At 38.2% G+C, this 17,173-nt stretch overlaps 1 protein-coding gene across 3 annotated transcripts in view; it reads right to left on the bottom strand.

Moving 5' to 3' along the window:
• Window positions 1–323: 323 nt before the first annotated feature.
• Window positions 324–17,173, bottom strand: part of LOC125462813 (lamina-associated polypeptide 2, isoforms beta/delta/epsilon/gamma-like) — a 36,029-nt gene continuing 19,179 nt past the window's right edge. For all 3 annotated transcript variants that reach the window (XM_048553223.2, XM_048553221.2, XM_048553222.2), the window contains 3 exons: window positions 15,297–15,343; window positions 5,089–5,156; window positions 324–4,955 (listed from right to left, as the gene is read on the bottom strand). In XM_048553223.2, coding sequence (XP_048409180.1) covers window positions 4,622–4,955; window positions 5,089–5,156; window positions 15,297–15,343 — 449 coding nt within the window. In that variant the 3' untranslated portion in view covers window positions 324–4,621. The remainder of the gene's footprint in view (window positions 4,956–5,088; window positions 5,157–15,296; window positions 15,344–17,173) is intronic.

Raw genomic sequence — 17,173 nt, 5'->3', positions numbered from 1 at the left:
TTCCCATTGCCTTGGAAAAACAGTCAACATAATTGTAGAACCCTCCCAGGCTGGTTTACTCTCTTCCAGCCTCTTCCATTGGGCGAAAGATTCAAAAGTTTGAAAACATGCACCAATAGATTTAAGAACAGCTTCTCCCCTGCTGTTATCAGACTTATCAACAGACATATCAAGTATCAGAGTTGCTTTCTCTGTAGCTATATTCTGCATGCTGTTCTATTACCCTGATGTGCTTATGCCAGGTATGATTTATCTGATTAGCAAGGAAAACAGTATGTGACAATAATAAGTCAAAACAAACATACTTGCACACAAAATGAAGGTACATCTTAAACATACAAAACTTTATTTAAATTTGGATAAGGAATTTTAATAAATAAGGCACATTCAAGACATGAACTAGCATTTAAACAGTTCCAAAACTGAGCACTTTAGATAGAAACATCGCCAAATGAGAAAAATAGAAAATGAGAACTTTGAGCCAATTGGACATTTATGTATATTGTTGGTATTTTACAGATACTGATTGTGGACTTTGAAATTAGCACCCTTCCACAGCAGGAGAAAGCACAGCCACATTGCTGACTGCAAGAGAGCTCCTGTACCTCAGGCTATGAACATATACTTTAATACATTAAATGTTTACAAAGATTTATCTTTCCAATTATCCATCGGAACTAAAAGTAGGTCGCTTTTAGCTGCTGAAAATAGTTTTGAAACCTGGAACAACTGCGGAAAACACATAAAATGGGAGCAGTGTGTTTGGAAACTGTTCTCCATTCCAGGTGTCAGCCAAACATCCAGAGTTGAAGTGTCCAAAAGGCACATTTTAAGAACGTGGCAAACTTTTTCTCCATTCCTAGAATGCAAATCTGTATCCCAAGAACCTCCACAGTTAAATACTAGATTTCTACTGGTATTGTCTCAAAACCTCGAACTTGGAGAGAAAAAAAATTCTCATCTGTTTTCAAATAAAACATGGTCCTATTTTTCCAAAAGGTTTAATATGGATAGTAAAAATAAAAGCTAAAGATAGAAACTGTGATTTTACATATATTTGGAGATTTTCAGTTCTCTAGTGCCAAACAACTGTAGCTAAGTGTAACCAGTTAGTTTTCAAATCTGAAGGACAATCTGCTCAACAAGTTACGCAGCAAAGATCATATGGTCCTTGCACTACTTAGTGAAGAAAAACTTAGTGCAATTAGATGTTTAAAATAGTGGCACACAAACTGTTTCAAAGATAGTAGGAACTGCATGTGCTGGAGAATCTGAGATAACAAGGTGTAGAGCTGGATGAACACAGCAAGCCAAGCAGTATCAGAGGAGCAGGAAGGCTGATGTTTTTAAAAAAAAAATTCTGAAGAAGGGTCCAGGCCTGAAACGTCAGTCTTCCTGCTCCTCTGACGCTGCTTGGCCTGCTGTGTTCATCCAGCTCTACACCTTGTTATCTCTTAATTGCACTAACTGTTGAGGTGCAATGATTTAACTGGGGAAAAAAAGTAATGCATGCCAAGAACTGTTTTTTCGCCATGCGAGGATGGAATTCAGAATTTGTTGGGGGTTCCTCTTTTCCTTACACCCTATTGTCCCACAGTAATAAAAAAAAGACCAAATTTCTATACAAAACATAAAATTATGAACTGAATAATTAAGAAAGAAAATTCTGCAGTAATGAATCATGGTTGCAGGAGCCAAATAGCATTTTTCTTTCCTTCGTTACATTGACTAAGCCTTATCTAAATATACAAAAAGATAAGAAGCTTTTAACATTAGAAATTGAACAGGGTTCATCACAGAAAAAAAATTCAAAAATACAAACAGTGAATCACTAAAAAGGGTGTATTTACAAAACAGCTTTCACACTTTGTGAACTAATATCCAGGAAATGAAGTTGCCTAATCCTCTGGATGTAAAGCATTGTGTATCTAAAGCTCATTGTGTATTAGTAAGTGCAGTCTCCCAAAAGCATTATTAATAGTGACATGGGGTGCAAGTTCACTTTTTTGGTGATACTTACAAGCTGACTTGCTGGGAAATGTGGGTCTTTGGAAGAAAACCCAGAATATTATTATCCTAGAAGATTACTTCCAGCAAGCATGGGTGTCTTCCATTTAACTTTGAATAAGGTTATTCTCACATGGAACTTCAGGCATGTTAAATTGGAAAAGAAAACTGTTCCACTGTGAGATTTATAGCCTTGCCACATGTGTAGATACAGCACTTGAAAGAATATTTTAGACTATTCTGGCATTACAAAATCATCATAGCTGGTTAAGCTCTCATTAAATGTAAATCAGATTGATACAGTAAACCCACCCTCTTAAAAAATGCCGACATGCCTATATCTCAGAAATAGGAAGCTAAAAACTGAAAAATACACAACAGGAATTCCATGGACTTTAAAGTTCTAAAATACCAAACCAAAATATATAAACACTTCTGATTCAAGAATGCCTCTTTCATTCTTCTTTGAATTTCTACTTTTAGCTTTTTAGGCAGTTAAAGGAAAGCCAACATTTTATTCTTGCAAATCCTGAAAATCTGGAGTATTGACACCAAATGCATGAAAGAACGGCCATCAGTTTTCGTAAACCATACAAGCTCTTATGCAATCAAGAGAAAGCACCACAATTAAAAAATACAAAAATCTGTACACAGCGTTCAACATTCAGGATAATCACAATATGTAACTTTTTTTGGGAAAAATACAAAACATCAGATTTGTCGACTTTAAACACCTTCACCTATTTTGTACTGCAACGTTTAGGGATAAATATTCCAGAGACTTAGCTCATACTATGAGGAATCTCATTTCACGGGAAAACTCGCTAGAAAATTAGGGCAAACAAACTCAGCCTTTTAACCTCTGTATAAGACTGCCCAAAATTTCTGCTCTGACTGTTCTCAGCTTCATACTAGAAGTCGCTGAAAATTTACACCCAGGTCTCTTGATAACATTTGCAATGTGAATTTTAAACAGAGACATACAAAGTAAGCTTTATGCAAGCCATACAATTTAGCATTGTAGGAATGGCATCAATTCTATCTTCTAAATAAAAAACAAGATTTTCTAAAACTTACAAAACTATTGGAGGCTGGACTATTCTCTTGCTAATATGCAATAGGGGTCTATTTAACTCGAAGAGTTTAACAGACTGTTTTTGCTATTTTTTTTCCCATGTACACCCTACTGACAAAAATGTTGCTCCAAAGCATTTATTACTATGTAACCTGCTGTTAAAGGGAGAAGTTTGCTTGTAAACTGGATAATTTGACAAGTTTGTTCCCTCCTTCAGATATAATGAAGATCAGAAATTCATATCTCTGCTCTGACACAGAAGATCAATTAATGCTGCATTACTATCCTTCCTACATATTTCTCATCTTTACTCACAAATCTCAACAACGATCTATCCCAAGATTACAGATTTTCAAGCATTTATGTTAATACAATTACTCCAACAAGGGGTCTGGCCACTGCCTGAACATGTATATCTAAATAAAAAGGAATGGCGCAATGGGAATAAAGACAACAATTTACAATCTAAGAAATGGAAACAATGTTTTCACTTTCCTATTACTTAATGACAACAGGCATTAAGCAACATGTTGAAAAGTACAATCAGAGAGTGAACTAGGATCGTGTTACTCTTAAATAGTGCAGCAAATGGAAGGCTCACACTATGTGCACAAGTTATATATGGTTAATAATAGATAAGTGAAGGGTATATACATTTCAGAAAAAAAAACTGATGAATTAAACCAAGCAATAAATGTAATAAATTGATATACAAATAATTACAAAACAACATATGAAAATTGTATTATTGAATAGTTTAGCTGTTTATTTAATTGGGAGAACTGACTTCCAAGACATTTCAAATAAACCCAGTTAAAAAAATTCTACCAATAGATTTGACAAATTGTTTCAATTTGCTGGTATCTTTTTAAAAAAAACACTTGAAATATTATTCTAAAGTTTCAATTATAATTTAACCCAGAACACTAAAAGAAATCACTACACATTTTAGAGTACATAATAAGCCAGTAAATTATATGTAGTCCTGTTGTCCCTAAATATGTCAGTTCTGAAAAGCTCAACATTTTCAAAATTCAAAGCTGCATTTTATTTAAAAAGCCATTCTAGCCTCAAGGTTTTCTCTCTAGCCAAAATTAAATGACAAGACACCATGTCAGAAATTTGCAGTAATGTCTACGTATTAAATAGTACAATGTAAATGCGTTGTGGTGTGACTGGGACTGATAAACAGTGAAATCATGGAGCAATCAAATTAGAAAATCTGTGGTTGTGGAGAATTGAAGGGAAGTTTTATCATTTCTTCTTCTAATTCAGTTTGAATAAACTGGACAACACACAGTTTGCTTGCACAATGAAGCGAATACATATTCACAGGTTAAATTTGTTTGGGGAGCATGGGGGTGGAGAGGGCAGAGACATTAATGAGCTTTTCTTCACAATGCAACTGGCATATCTGGATATTATGACATAAACCTCAATTTGTTTAAAGCCGTAAAGTTCAACAATGCTTAGCTACTTTATAAGCACTCAAATCTGAGACCATTTCTGTTTTGGCATGTGCACCTACTCTGGAGCTGCCTATGAATCAACATCTGGTGTGGTTTGAGTATCCAGCTGTTCTGGCTGAGATGCTGCTTGGTTGCCTGCATTTGCCAGGAAGTATGCAAAAGGATTTTCTTGATTGCTTTCCATTGCTTGATAGACCAGGAACAGGATAAACAACACAATGATGAACAGCAGGATCTGAAGCCACACAGGTACAAGACGCTGCACTGGCTTTTTCTCTTTTGTAACCAAGTAGCTGCTTCTCTCCTTATAATTGTGTCTCTCTGTTGCCCGTGTCAGGAAGTCATCATACTTGTACTGAATTGGTCGACCTGCTGCTCCTTTGATTGGTCGACGTCGAGTTGCACTGTATGCAGAAACAAAAATGTACAGGTGGATTTGTCAGTGGAGGAATTTCTTCACCCCCTCCACCCCCATAACTCCCAAACTACTAGCATTTGAGGCCTTAAGGTAAAAGTAAGATAGATAATGTATCTTACTTGATTCCTGAAGGAGAATTCATTTCATCAGGTAAGATCTGAGGCAACACATCTCCCATCTCTTTTGGCTGCAATTAAAGAACAGATCAGGTTTAAATACTGCTTGAATAATTGTGTTGCATCAGCTGCATACAACAAGTTGAACATAAGCCACAAAAATGCTTTCAGTTCTATACTCCCAATTGTATTCAGCTGTCTGCAAAAATAAATAGTGCACTTGTCATTTTACACCATGAAGATGAGAATTTAAAACTTTTACTTCTAATACAGCAACACCTTACAAATACCAATATCTCAGCAATTATTCAATTGTGCCAACAACTGCAAATTAATTTTGCTGAACTCCAAACTCATTAAAATTAAACCATATGACAACCAGATCAAAATGAATAATTGTAATTATTCCATACAGAAATCTGACACATTCTAGAGACAAATATCCTCTAATTTGCACTGTGCAACAATCGGAAAGATCCTGCACAGATTTTATTTGCATGGCTGCTCAAAAGAATTTAAAGTGGCCATGCACTTGAACCAAGAGGTTACAGGGAATATTGGCTAAATGAAGCAATTTTAGTCAGCAAATTCCATGGAGGAGGAGAAGATAGCATTTACACCAGAACAAATCTTGTCACCTATACACCGACAAAGTTGTTTATACCCCGGTGTAAATGCAGATTCATACAAAGCCATATTTCAGTGATAGGCATTTGTAGGTTAAAGTTAGAAGGCAGATATAGGCAAGCCAAACCCACATGGGTTCAGCTGTGATACTGCCATAAGAATTGGCAGTGCGAATATCCATAGGTTTAATCTAGTAATCTGTCATAACTACAGAAAGTAATTTATAACTGCAACAGGATTTGTTTCTAGTAAAAGTAGGGACAGTTTTATTTTTGTAGGGCAAGTCTCATGGGTTGGCTTTTTAAATTCTAGTACATACAGTACAAAAAATATGTTTTTCTGTAAGTACTCATTCTTGCTTGGGAACAGTTCCATAGTTCTGGAATTCTTCCAGTATCTTGCAAAATGGATACATAGTATTATGAAATTAGTCATACATCACAGCAGGTTAAGCAACTACAAAAGAATACGAGCACAGTTATCAGAACAGTCGAGAACCAAGGGCAGCCGTCTGGCTGATCTAATAATTCTATCTCTACTTTCCTGCCATGTCTCCACAACATTTGGTTTCCTTATTGATTAAAAATGCCTCGCTCAGCTTTGGACAGATTTAACAACGTACCCTTCACAGCTCTCAGTGACAAGATACATTCCAGATTCACTACCCTCAGAAGAAATTCCTTCTTATCTCTGTCCTAAGAGGGCAACTTCTTACTTCGAAATCATCCCCTCTGGTTCTTGACTCTCCCAAAAGGAGAAACAACCTCTGCACATTTTTATTACCAATTCCTAACTGCCCAAAGGGCAGTTAAGAGTCAAGCACATTGTTGTGGATCTGGAGCCACATGTAGTCCAGGTCAGGTAAGGAGGCAGTTTCCTTCCCTAAAAAGGACAATCGTGAACCAGAAGGGTTTTTCCCAACAATCAACAACGGATTCACGGTCATCATTGAACGCCTAATTCTAGATATTTATTGAATTCAAATTCCACCATCTGCCATGGTGGGATTCGAACCCAGGTCTCCAGAACATTATCTGGGTCTCTGGATTAACAGTCCATTGATAATACCACTGGGCCATTGCCTCCCCTGAGGCCATCGGCTCCATCAAACTGCCAAAGAAACTTTTCTGTTTCAATAAGGTGACTTCTCATTCTTCTCAACTCCAATGAATAGATCACAGAATCCCTACAGTGTGGAAAAAGGACCTTTGGCCCAACAAGTCCAGACCCATCCTCCCAGCATCCCACCAAGGCGCATCCTCCTAAAACCCACCTAATCCATACAAATCTGAACACTATGGGCAATTTGGCATGACCAATCCAGCTAACATGCAAATCTTTGGACTGTGGGAGGAAACCGGAGCACCTGGTGGAAACCCACGCAGACACAGGGTGAATGTGCAAACTCCACATGGACAGTTGCCTGAGGGTAGAAATGAACTCTGGTTCCTGGTGCTGGGAGTCAGCAGTACTAACCACTCAGCTACCATGCCACCCAAGGCCAATTATGGGCACGTTGGCTCTGAAATTAACAACCATTACGCTGCTAGGCACAGATGGGGATCGAACTCATGATCTTCGGTTTACGAGACCAACATCTTCTACTGAGTCACCAGGCTGAACTTTCTTAACCACTCCTCTTAAGAAAATCCCTCCATAACCAGAACCATTCTAGTGAAGCTTTTCTTGATTGTTTGCAATTCTCATGTATCTTTTGTCAGATAAGAGGACCAAAACTGTTCAAATGTTCCAGTTGTCTGAGTGCTCTCGAACGAATGGTTAGGAATGGGATCTTACTATTTGCAGACGCATTTTTGCCTGCTACTCCTGGTCATCACTCTGGATGCAATCTACTTCCCTGATCTTTATCCATAGTCCTGCTGATTTCTACTTTACAAGTATATATCCAATTCTCTTTCAAATTACTACTGAATCTACTTTCACTACTCTGTTAGGCAGTACATTCCAACCAAGACAACAACTTCTCATTGCTAAGAGAAAACAAATCTTATTTCCTATAGGGATTTTTGCCAACTAGTCTTAAATCCATTTACTGATGTTACTGATCCTTCTGCCAGTGGGAATAGTTTTTAACCAATTTGGTCTACGTTTGAACTGCTCTATTAAATCCCTCCTCCTTCAACCTTTTCTGCTCTTAGTTGTACAGGGAAGGAGTTAAGAATGAGGGAGTGCACATATGTCTACAGAAGAATTTAACAAGAAAAAAAATTTAAAACTAAAGCACTGGGGAAAGCAGCATATAAGAACATGGATGAAATGGACAGTTTTAGATATGTTACAAGATAAAATTTAGCTAAGGTGAAGTTTATGGAGATGAAATAAGAACATAATAAACTAATACTAGAAATCAAACTGGGGAACTTGTTTTGTGGTTTAGTAGTACAGCAGTTTGTACTTTTATTCTCACATTTGCAAATGCTAAGAATATGAAAAAAACATGCATCGCATGGTGCGTCCAAAGGGAAAAAACAATATACTCTCCATATATAAAAATAGTAATTCTATTTAGCAATTAGTTTTATACAAGATTAATGTCACATAAGTAAATTAAACAATAGGACAAAACTAAGTTTTAAACACACTGCCTGAAGACAATGACTAGAGAGGAATCAATACTCCAGTGATGATTGTTGACTGCAAACTATGTATGGGCACTCTAAGTTACTTGCTCAGAAGATACTGAATAATGTTGTATTTCCTCTGCTTATCAATGGTTACGAGAACTACAACACGTACCTGAACTGGACAGTCATTTCCATTCAAATATTAAAACCAACATTTACATACAAACATAATTATTCAAAAGCACAAAGCTGCAGTGAGACTGTGGTTCATGTGTTGGCCAACGGCTCTTTGTCAAGCATGAGATGACAAACTGCTGGACTAAAACATGCTTCAATGTACTGTGAGTTAGAACATGAGAAGAATAAGACCGCTCAGGAACGTAACACAACACTAGTATTTTAAATAAGGTAACAAAGTGTGAAGCTGGATGAACACAGCAGACCAAGCAGCATCTCAGGAGCAGAAAAGCTGATGTTTTAGGCCTAGACCCTTCACTTGTCCTAAGAGGGCAACTTCTTACTTAGAGATCATGCCCTCTGTTGAAGGGTCTAGGCCCGAAATGTCAGCTTTTGTGCTCCTGAGATGCTGCTTGGCCTGCTGTGTTCATCCAGCTTCACAGTTTGTTATCTTGGATTCTCCAGCATCTGCAGTTCACATTATCTCTGATCACTAGTATTTTAAAACTGCCTTCCATACTTGCAAAGAACATAATTCACACAAAAACAGGAACATTTGTAGTTTGTTTCAAGTCACGCAATATTACATTAGACTATTAGAAACATAAGACAGCTCTGGCTGCAAGGGATAGACGAAGGAGAATGATTGAGACAGTCATAGAGATCTATAGAACAGAAAAAGGCCCTTCAGACCACTGCATCTGTGCAAGTCAAAAACCACCTAACTATTCTAATCTCATTTTCTAGCAGTTGGTGCCATACCCTTATATGCCTTGATTAAGAAAGACAGAAAAGAAAAATGGCCTAGTTCTGTATTAGCTCTATGCAAAGTAAGTTTTGGAAGATCAGTAAGACTCATCTAAAGAATGTAACAATTATGATTTGAGTTTATCTTTGTACCTCATGCTTCATTTTTTCTTGTCATACAAAAAATGCTTTTGTTTGCAGATTTACCACAGAGCTGATTAATAGGATACAGTTTTAGCTCCCAGCCTGCTGGGAGAACTTCCAATTTTTCAAAATCTTTCTGATTCACTGATCCATAAAGTGAACTGTAGATTCTATTTTAGCATCCTCATAGCAAAAGTTAATGCGCATTTAATACAGATGAGATATAATTAAGACAGAGTGTCATTCTGGTCATTAAACTAGGAGGAGTTGGATCATCATGTGGAGGTTGTACAGGACATTGGTGAGGCTTCTTCTGGAGTATTTTGTGCAGTTCTGGTGGCCCTGCTATAGGAAGGATATTATTAAATTAGAGAGAGTTCAGAAAAAAGATTTATCAGGATGCTGCCAGGACTAGAGGGGTTGAGTTATAAAAATAGGCTGGGACTTTTTCAGTGGATTACAGGATGTTGATGGGTGACCTTACACAGGTTTACAAAATCATGAGGGGCACAGATAAGATGAATAGCAATGTTCTTTTCCCCAGGGCGGGAGAGTTCAAAATTAGGGGGCAGAGGAGAAATCTTTAGAAGACGAGGGGCAATTTATTTTTCCCTTAGAGTCTGGTTCGTTTGAGGAATTAACTGCCAGAGGAAGTGGTGCATGCAGGTACAGTTACAAGATTTAAAAGACATTTGGGCGGCACAGTGACTCAGTGGTTAGTACTGCTGCCTCACAGCACTAGGAACCCGGGTTCAATTTCAATCTCGGGTAAGTGTCTGCGTGGAGTTTGCACATTCTCCCTGTGTCTGCATGAGATTTCTCTGGGTGCTCTAGTTTCCTCCCAAGATGTGCAGGCTAGGTGGATTGGCCATGCTGAATTTCCCATAGTGTTCAGGGATGTGTAGATTAGGTGGGTAATAGGGGGATGGGTCTGGGTAGGATGTCTAAGGGAAAATGTGAACTTGCCGAAGGGCCTGTTTCCACACTGTGGGGGATTCTATGATTCTAAGTCATTTGGATAAGTACGTGGATAGGGAAGGGTTAAAGGGAGATGGGCCAAATGCAAGCAAGTGAGACTAGGTTAGTTTGGGAACATGGTTGGCATGGACTATTGGATTTAACAGTTTGCTTCCATGCTGTATAATTGTAGATTCACATCTTGAATGAACTGATTAACTGGTGAATTTATATTCAAAACTGTGCAGTTGATGTTAGTTACATCGTAAGAGTGTTTGTAATTTTAAAAAAATTTTCCTTCATTGCAATTGTAAGGAATTTGTAGCATAGAAAGAGGCCATTTGGCCCAACTAGTCTTTACTAGCACTAATGTTTCAGGCAAATCCCCTCCTTTCATCTATTCCTTTCAGCATAACCTTCTAATACTAGGTCTAAACAATAATCTAGCCTCCCCTCAAGTACCTCTGTACTATTCACTCTTGAAGTTACAACTTCCAATTTCTAACCATCTTTGAATGAAGACGTTTCTTTTTTAATTCTCATTGAAATTAGAAGAGATTTGGAGTTCAACCTACTCTTTATGTTTGTCCCACATCAACAATGTGATAATTTAAAATACTGTTGGATCACCTAGTTAAAAATCCTCAGTATCTTCAGCCTCTCTAACATCTTTTAGGGAAGAGCTGCGCCATCCTTACCTAATTTGGCCTAATGAGTCTCCAGATTCATAGCAATAGGGTTGACTCTAAAGTGCCCTCAGAACTAGCCTTGCAAGCCACTCAGTATCAAAACTGCAACAAAGTCTACAGAAAGAAATGAAAGCAGACAGCTCATCTTTGAACATAACATCGAACACAACCTTATTGGCCATGCAAAGTCCCACAGGTGGTTTTTTTTTGGAAGAAGCACTGATGGTGACAAGGGCACAATATGTACTCTGGGTCAGGGACTTTGGTGCAGAAGGAGTTGCTCAATAGCCCCATTATTGGTCAAGCTGCCTGAGGTCTAATGAGCATAGCTGCAGCATGTGCTGAGGGAACCAGTAAGAGGGAAACTGCATCTGTCCATGGCAGTACTTGTAGGAGTAACCACTACACATTCTTGTAGGGGAAGTTCCGCATTCACTTTTAGGATGCCTATCATTCTGTTGTGGTTGTGATAAATGGCACAGATTTTAAATGGATTTACAACTCAAAACTTGGCATCTATGACATACTGTGGGACATCAACAGTAACAAAAGTGAATTCACCCACCATCTGTAACCTTTTGGGTTGACATATCCATCACTGGACCATCAAGCCAAGGTATCGACTCTTGTTTAATGAGGAGTGCAGGAGGACATGCCAAGAACAATGTCAGGCATTCTTAAAAATAAGGTGACAACTTGGTGAAGCTACAACACAGGACTACTGCATACCAAACTGCAGAAAAAGCCTTAAATACTCAGGGCTAAACAAATCTACAACCAAAGGATCAGATTTCACTTCTATAGTTTTGCCATATCCATTCGTGAATAGCAATGAACAATTAAATAATTAATAGGACAAGTCTAATACATTATTGCAAAAGACAAAACTGATACATTTACATCCACCTTCAGCTAGAAGCACCAAATGTATGATCCATCTTGGCTGCTGCCTGAAGCCCTCAACATCAATCTTGTAATGATTTTGCTTCACTCCATGTGGCATCAAAAGTAGTAGCTGAAAACACTGCATACTGCAGAGCAGTGGGTACTGACAATATTTTGACAATAATAATGAAGGCAAGTGCTCCAGAGCAAGTTGTTCCAATATAGCTACAACACTAGCTCTGTCGAGCAATGTATAAAATTACCCAGTTATATCCAGTCCATTAAAAGCTGGACAAGTCTGGTCAACTGACTGTTCCCCAGGTCCACTCTAGATATCCCAGCAAAATGATGGAAGGTCAAAGTTACTATTAGACAGCACTTATATTATTTGTTCATTAACACTCAGTTTGGGTTCAGCCTTGGTACAGATGGACAAAGAAAACAGCTAAACTTTTCAGAGATGAGATGAAATTGACTACTCGTGGCATCAAGATTGCATTTGAATGAGTATGTCATGAAGGTGCCCCAGCAAAAAACTGGAATCAATAAGAATTTGGGGAAAAAAGCTCTACGTTAGAGGCATACCTAGCATAAAGGAAGATAATTATGGTTATTGGAATTCAATCATCACAGACATATCCATTTCAGGATATCGCTGCAGGAATTCCTCAAGTTAAATATTTTGACTCAACCTGTTCGGATAGATTATGAGCTGACAGTACTTGACCTCAGGCCTTCTGGGTCAGAGGTAGGGGAAATACCACTGCACCACTAGAGCCCCAAAATTCCTTAAAGAATTCTAATCAACCTGCTCAAAGGTGTTACTTCATAACTCTGTAGCAGATGGGATTTGAACAGGGGCCGTCTGGTTCAGAGGTAGGAACATTATCGCCAGATTCAGATGCCCAAACTCCTCAAGTTTTTTTTTACACCTAAGTTCCTTACTTTACTATCGTAGGAAAACCATCTTCAGCTGCTTAAATAAACAACCTTCTTCTCGTTCATGAGGTCAGAAGGGGGGATGCTTGCCAACGATTGTGTAAAGCTGTGCACCATCTCCAATTCCTCAGATGCTGAAGCACGTCATGTTCAAATGCAGCAAGACATGGACAACATCTAGGATTGGGCTCATCAATTTAAAGTAATATTTGCAGTGTCCAATGCCAATGAAAGCAAATCTAACAAACACCCCATGACATTCAATGGCATGACTTCAGCCAAACTGCCTCCTATCGACATCCTGCAGGTTATCACTGGCCATATAAATACTATGGCTACAAGAGGTCAGACACTAGGAATTTTGCAGTAAATAACATCTCCTGTCTCTCCAAAGCCTGTTAAATCAAATATAAGGAACAAATTGGAAGTGTGATGGAATATTTCTGACTTGTCTGGCATTGCATCCATCACATTTAACATTTACTTTCTTCAGCACTGACACTCAACAGGTAGCAGCATGTATCATTTGGAAGATGCACCATGGAAGTCATCAAGCCTCCACTGCCAGTACCTTCCAAACTCATAATCCCTACCACCTAGAAAAGGACAGAAAATGCCAGGAACACCACCACCTGCAAACTCCCCTCCAAACCATATATAATCTTGACTTGGATATTGATACTGGTTCTTCTTACTGTGACAATGAGACAAGGAATGTTAAAAAGGCATGCTTTAAGACTTTGTGCCTAAATGCATGGAATATTCAAAATAAAGTGTACGAATTGTTTAGGCAAATAAATGTAAAAGGTACGCCATAGTTGGGATTATGGAGACCTGGCTGCAGGGTGACCAGGATAGAAATTGAACATTCAGAGGTCAGGGTTTAGGCAAAAAAGGAAAAGGCGGTGGAGTTGTTTTGCTGGTTAAAAAGGATAGAAACACAATATTGAGGGAAGATATTAGCTCAGGCAATGTAGATTCTGTCTGGGTAGAACTGAGAAATACCAAGGGGCAAAGCAATTAGTAGGGGTAGTATATATACTACCAAACTATAGTGGCGATGTTGGCAATGGTATTAAATAGGGAACCAAAAATGCGTGCAGTAAAGGAACATCTATAATTACAGGTGACTTTAATCTGTATATAGATTGGGTGAATAAAATTGGCCGTAAAACCGTAGAGGTAGAATTCCCAGAGCATATGAGAGACAGTTTCTCTGGACCAATATGCTGTGAAACCAAATCAGAGAATGGGCAGTCTTGGACAGAAGGGAATAACTGGTAGTGTAGTTGTGACAGAGCCCTTAAGGAGGAGTGACTAAAATATGATGGCGTTCTTCATCAAGACGGAGAGTAATCTAGTTGAATCTGACAGTAGGGTCGTGAATCTTAATAAGGAAAACTACAATAGTATGAGGTGCAATTTGGCCATGATGGATTGAGAAATTTTACTGAAATGAATGACAGTGGATAGGCAATGGCAAACATTCAAAGGAGTGAATGGGCAAGCTACTAAATATTGTTTATTCCTGTTTGGCATAGGAGTCCAAAGAGAAAAGTGGACAAACCATGCCTTATGAGGGAAGTTACAGACAGTATTCTATGCCAAAAGGACATACAAGTTGGCAAAAGAAAAGACCCAAGAATTGGGAACAGTTTAAAAGGCAGGAAAGGAATAAGGTTTGATACGCATTCAAAATTACTTCATTGTTCTCATTTCACTTCCTGAAGAAATGAAATCCAATGTTTTGATGTTTAAAATTTCTTCAACATCATTGCTTTTAGTGATTTATGTACCTGTATCCCTGAAGTCCATTGCCTCATTTAAGAGATATTTTGTAAGAAATACATAGCATTCTAATAATTCTGCTTAAGTTTAAAAACTTGAACTTCAGTATGTCGAATTTGTCAATTCTTCAATTACTCTGCAAGTTAATTTTATATTTCAATGTGGTTTTTATTATTTGCAACTCAATTTGATATCATCTTCAAATTTGGAGATCGTACTTTTGATTCCGGCCCAAATTATTTAAAAGTGTAAATGCCAGCAGTTCAAGTGGAACACCAAGTCCACCTTTTGCCACTGTGAAACCAATACTGATTCCTACTCAGCTTTCTACAGAACAGAAAAAAAAAATCAGCTACTTGTCGTCTGACTCCATATTCTCTGACCTAAGCAATGAATCTACCATGTGATACTTATGATCAAAAGTGGAAGTGTACTTAAATAATAGATTAAAATGACACAAATATTTAATTATCTGGGTTTGTAGTCAAAAACATTTACTCACTTTTGCTTCCATGGTAGGAGTGGTCCTATTCAGAATTGTATTCAGATGAAAATGACTAGCCAAGTGGAATGAATCTATTTGTGATCTGATCACATGACCAGTTATATTTCTGAACCTCAATTACATGGACATTATTACCTGGGTTAGTTCTAATTTGCTTGTACTACTTACAGCTGTTGCAGTGCCTTTACTTGTGCTTTGTCTTTGATTTGAAGAATCTAAAGAGAAATACAGTGATAACATGATTACTACAGCTTCCTCAAGTTTGAAGTACAACCGGAACATAATTGGGGATTATGCAAATACTAAGGGCATTAGTAATACCATTCTAAGTGACAATTTTATCATTCAAGATCAGTAGATTCGTCATTCATTCCAAGTCCAAGTCCGTTCCGCATTATGTTACGCTTTGAAAGACTGCAACAATGATCAACGAACAACTTTACTTTTTAAAGTCATGGTTCCATTAATGATGCCTTTGAGATATTGGAGTCCAAAACTTTGATGCAATCTTTTAGTGAAAACTTCCATAGCAGATGCTGCAGGACAAGGTGATTCAAAGGAAGCTTAAAATGAGTTAGACAACAGGCTGGGGATCAGTTAAAAGATATTGGGTACCACTTTAATTGAAAAGCAATACAATTTATTTAAGAGCAGTGACAAAATTATCTTACAAGTAATATTGACTATCTTGATTTTATAATTCCAAAATTCTAACAAGGTGAACATGATCACTACTACAGGTCATATTTAGGGCTCTAAATTTGCGTATGTTGCACAGAATTCATCTGGGAATGAAAAATATGAGTCTGTGGAATTCAATGTGGAAGACACAAATAACATGCCAAAAACGAATGACAAGAAGGTTATAGCAGGCGAGGACCTAGAAACTATCATTATCACTAACGAGGCAGTGCTGGACAAGCTAATGGGGCTAAAGGTAGACAAGTCTCCTGGCCCTGATAAAAGAGGGGATGGGGGAAATAGCCAATGCACTAGTAATTATGTACCAAAATTCACTGGACTCTGGGGTGGTTCCTGCAGATTGGAAAACAGCCAATGTGATGCAACTGTTTAAAAAAGGAAGTAGACAAAAAGCAGGTAACTATAGGCCAGTTAGCTTAACTTCAGTAGTGGGGAAATGCTTGAACCTATCATTAAGGAAGAAATAGCAAGACATCTGGATATAGATTGTTCTAAGGGGAGCACCTGGCATGGGTTCATGAAGGGTAAGTCATGTTTAACTAATCTGGTGGAATTCTTTGAGGGCATTTCTTGTATGGTAGACAATGGGGAACCTGTGGATGTGGTGAATCTGGATTTTCAGAAGGCATTTGACAAGGTGCCACACCAAAAGCTGCTACATAAGAAAGTTCCACAGTATTACAGGTAATGTTTTGGCACAGATAGAAGATTGGTTGACCAGTAGAAAGCAATGAGTAGGGGTAAATGGGTGTTTTTTTTTTGGTTGGCGGTCAGTGGCTAGTGGTGTGTGTCAAAATTTGCAGATGACACAAAGGTGAGTGATAGATCAAAGTGTGCAGAAGACACAAAGTCTGCAGAGGGACATACATAGTCTAACTGAGTAGACAAAGGGCTGGCAGATGGAGTACAATGTTGATAAGTGTGAGGTCATCCATTTTGGTAGGAGTAACAGCAATATGGCCTATGTTTTAAAAGGTAAAAAATTGCAGCACGCTGCTGTGCAGAGGGACTTGGGTGTCCTTGTGCATGAATTGCTCAAAGTAGAATTGCAGGTGCAGCAGGTAATTAAAAAGGCAAATGGAATTTTGTCTGCCATTGCTCGAGGGATGGAGTTTAAAGACAAGGAGGCTATGCTGCAGCTGAAAAGAGTCCTGGTGAGTGCAGTTTTGGTCTCCTTATTTGAGAAGAGATATACTAGCACTTCGAGGGGGTGCAGAGGAGATTCACTTGGTTGATTCCAGAGGTGAGAGGGTTGGATTATGAGGAGAGACTGAATAGACTGGGATTATACTCACTGGAATTAAGAAGAATGAGGGGAGATCTTATAGAAACATAAGATTATG

Source organism: Stegostoma tigrinum, chromosome 21 (assembly GCF_030684315.1).
Source record: "Stegostoma tigrinum isolate sSteTig4 chromosome 21, sSteTig4.hap1, whole genome shotgun sequence".
Lineage (NCBI taxonomy): Eukaryota > Metazoa > Chordata > Chondrichthyes > Orectolobiformes > Stegostomatidae > Stegostoma > Stegostoma tigrinum.
The sequence above is the reverse complement of the archived record's forward strand: the minus strand, read 5'-3'. Positions and strand labels throughout refer to the sequence as shown.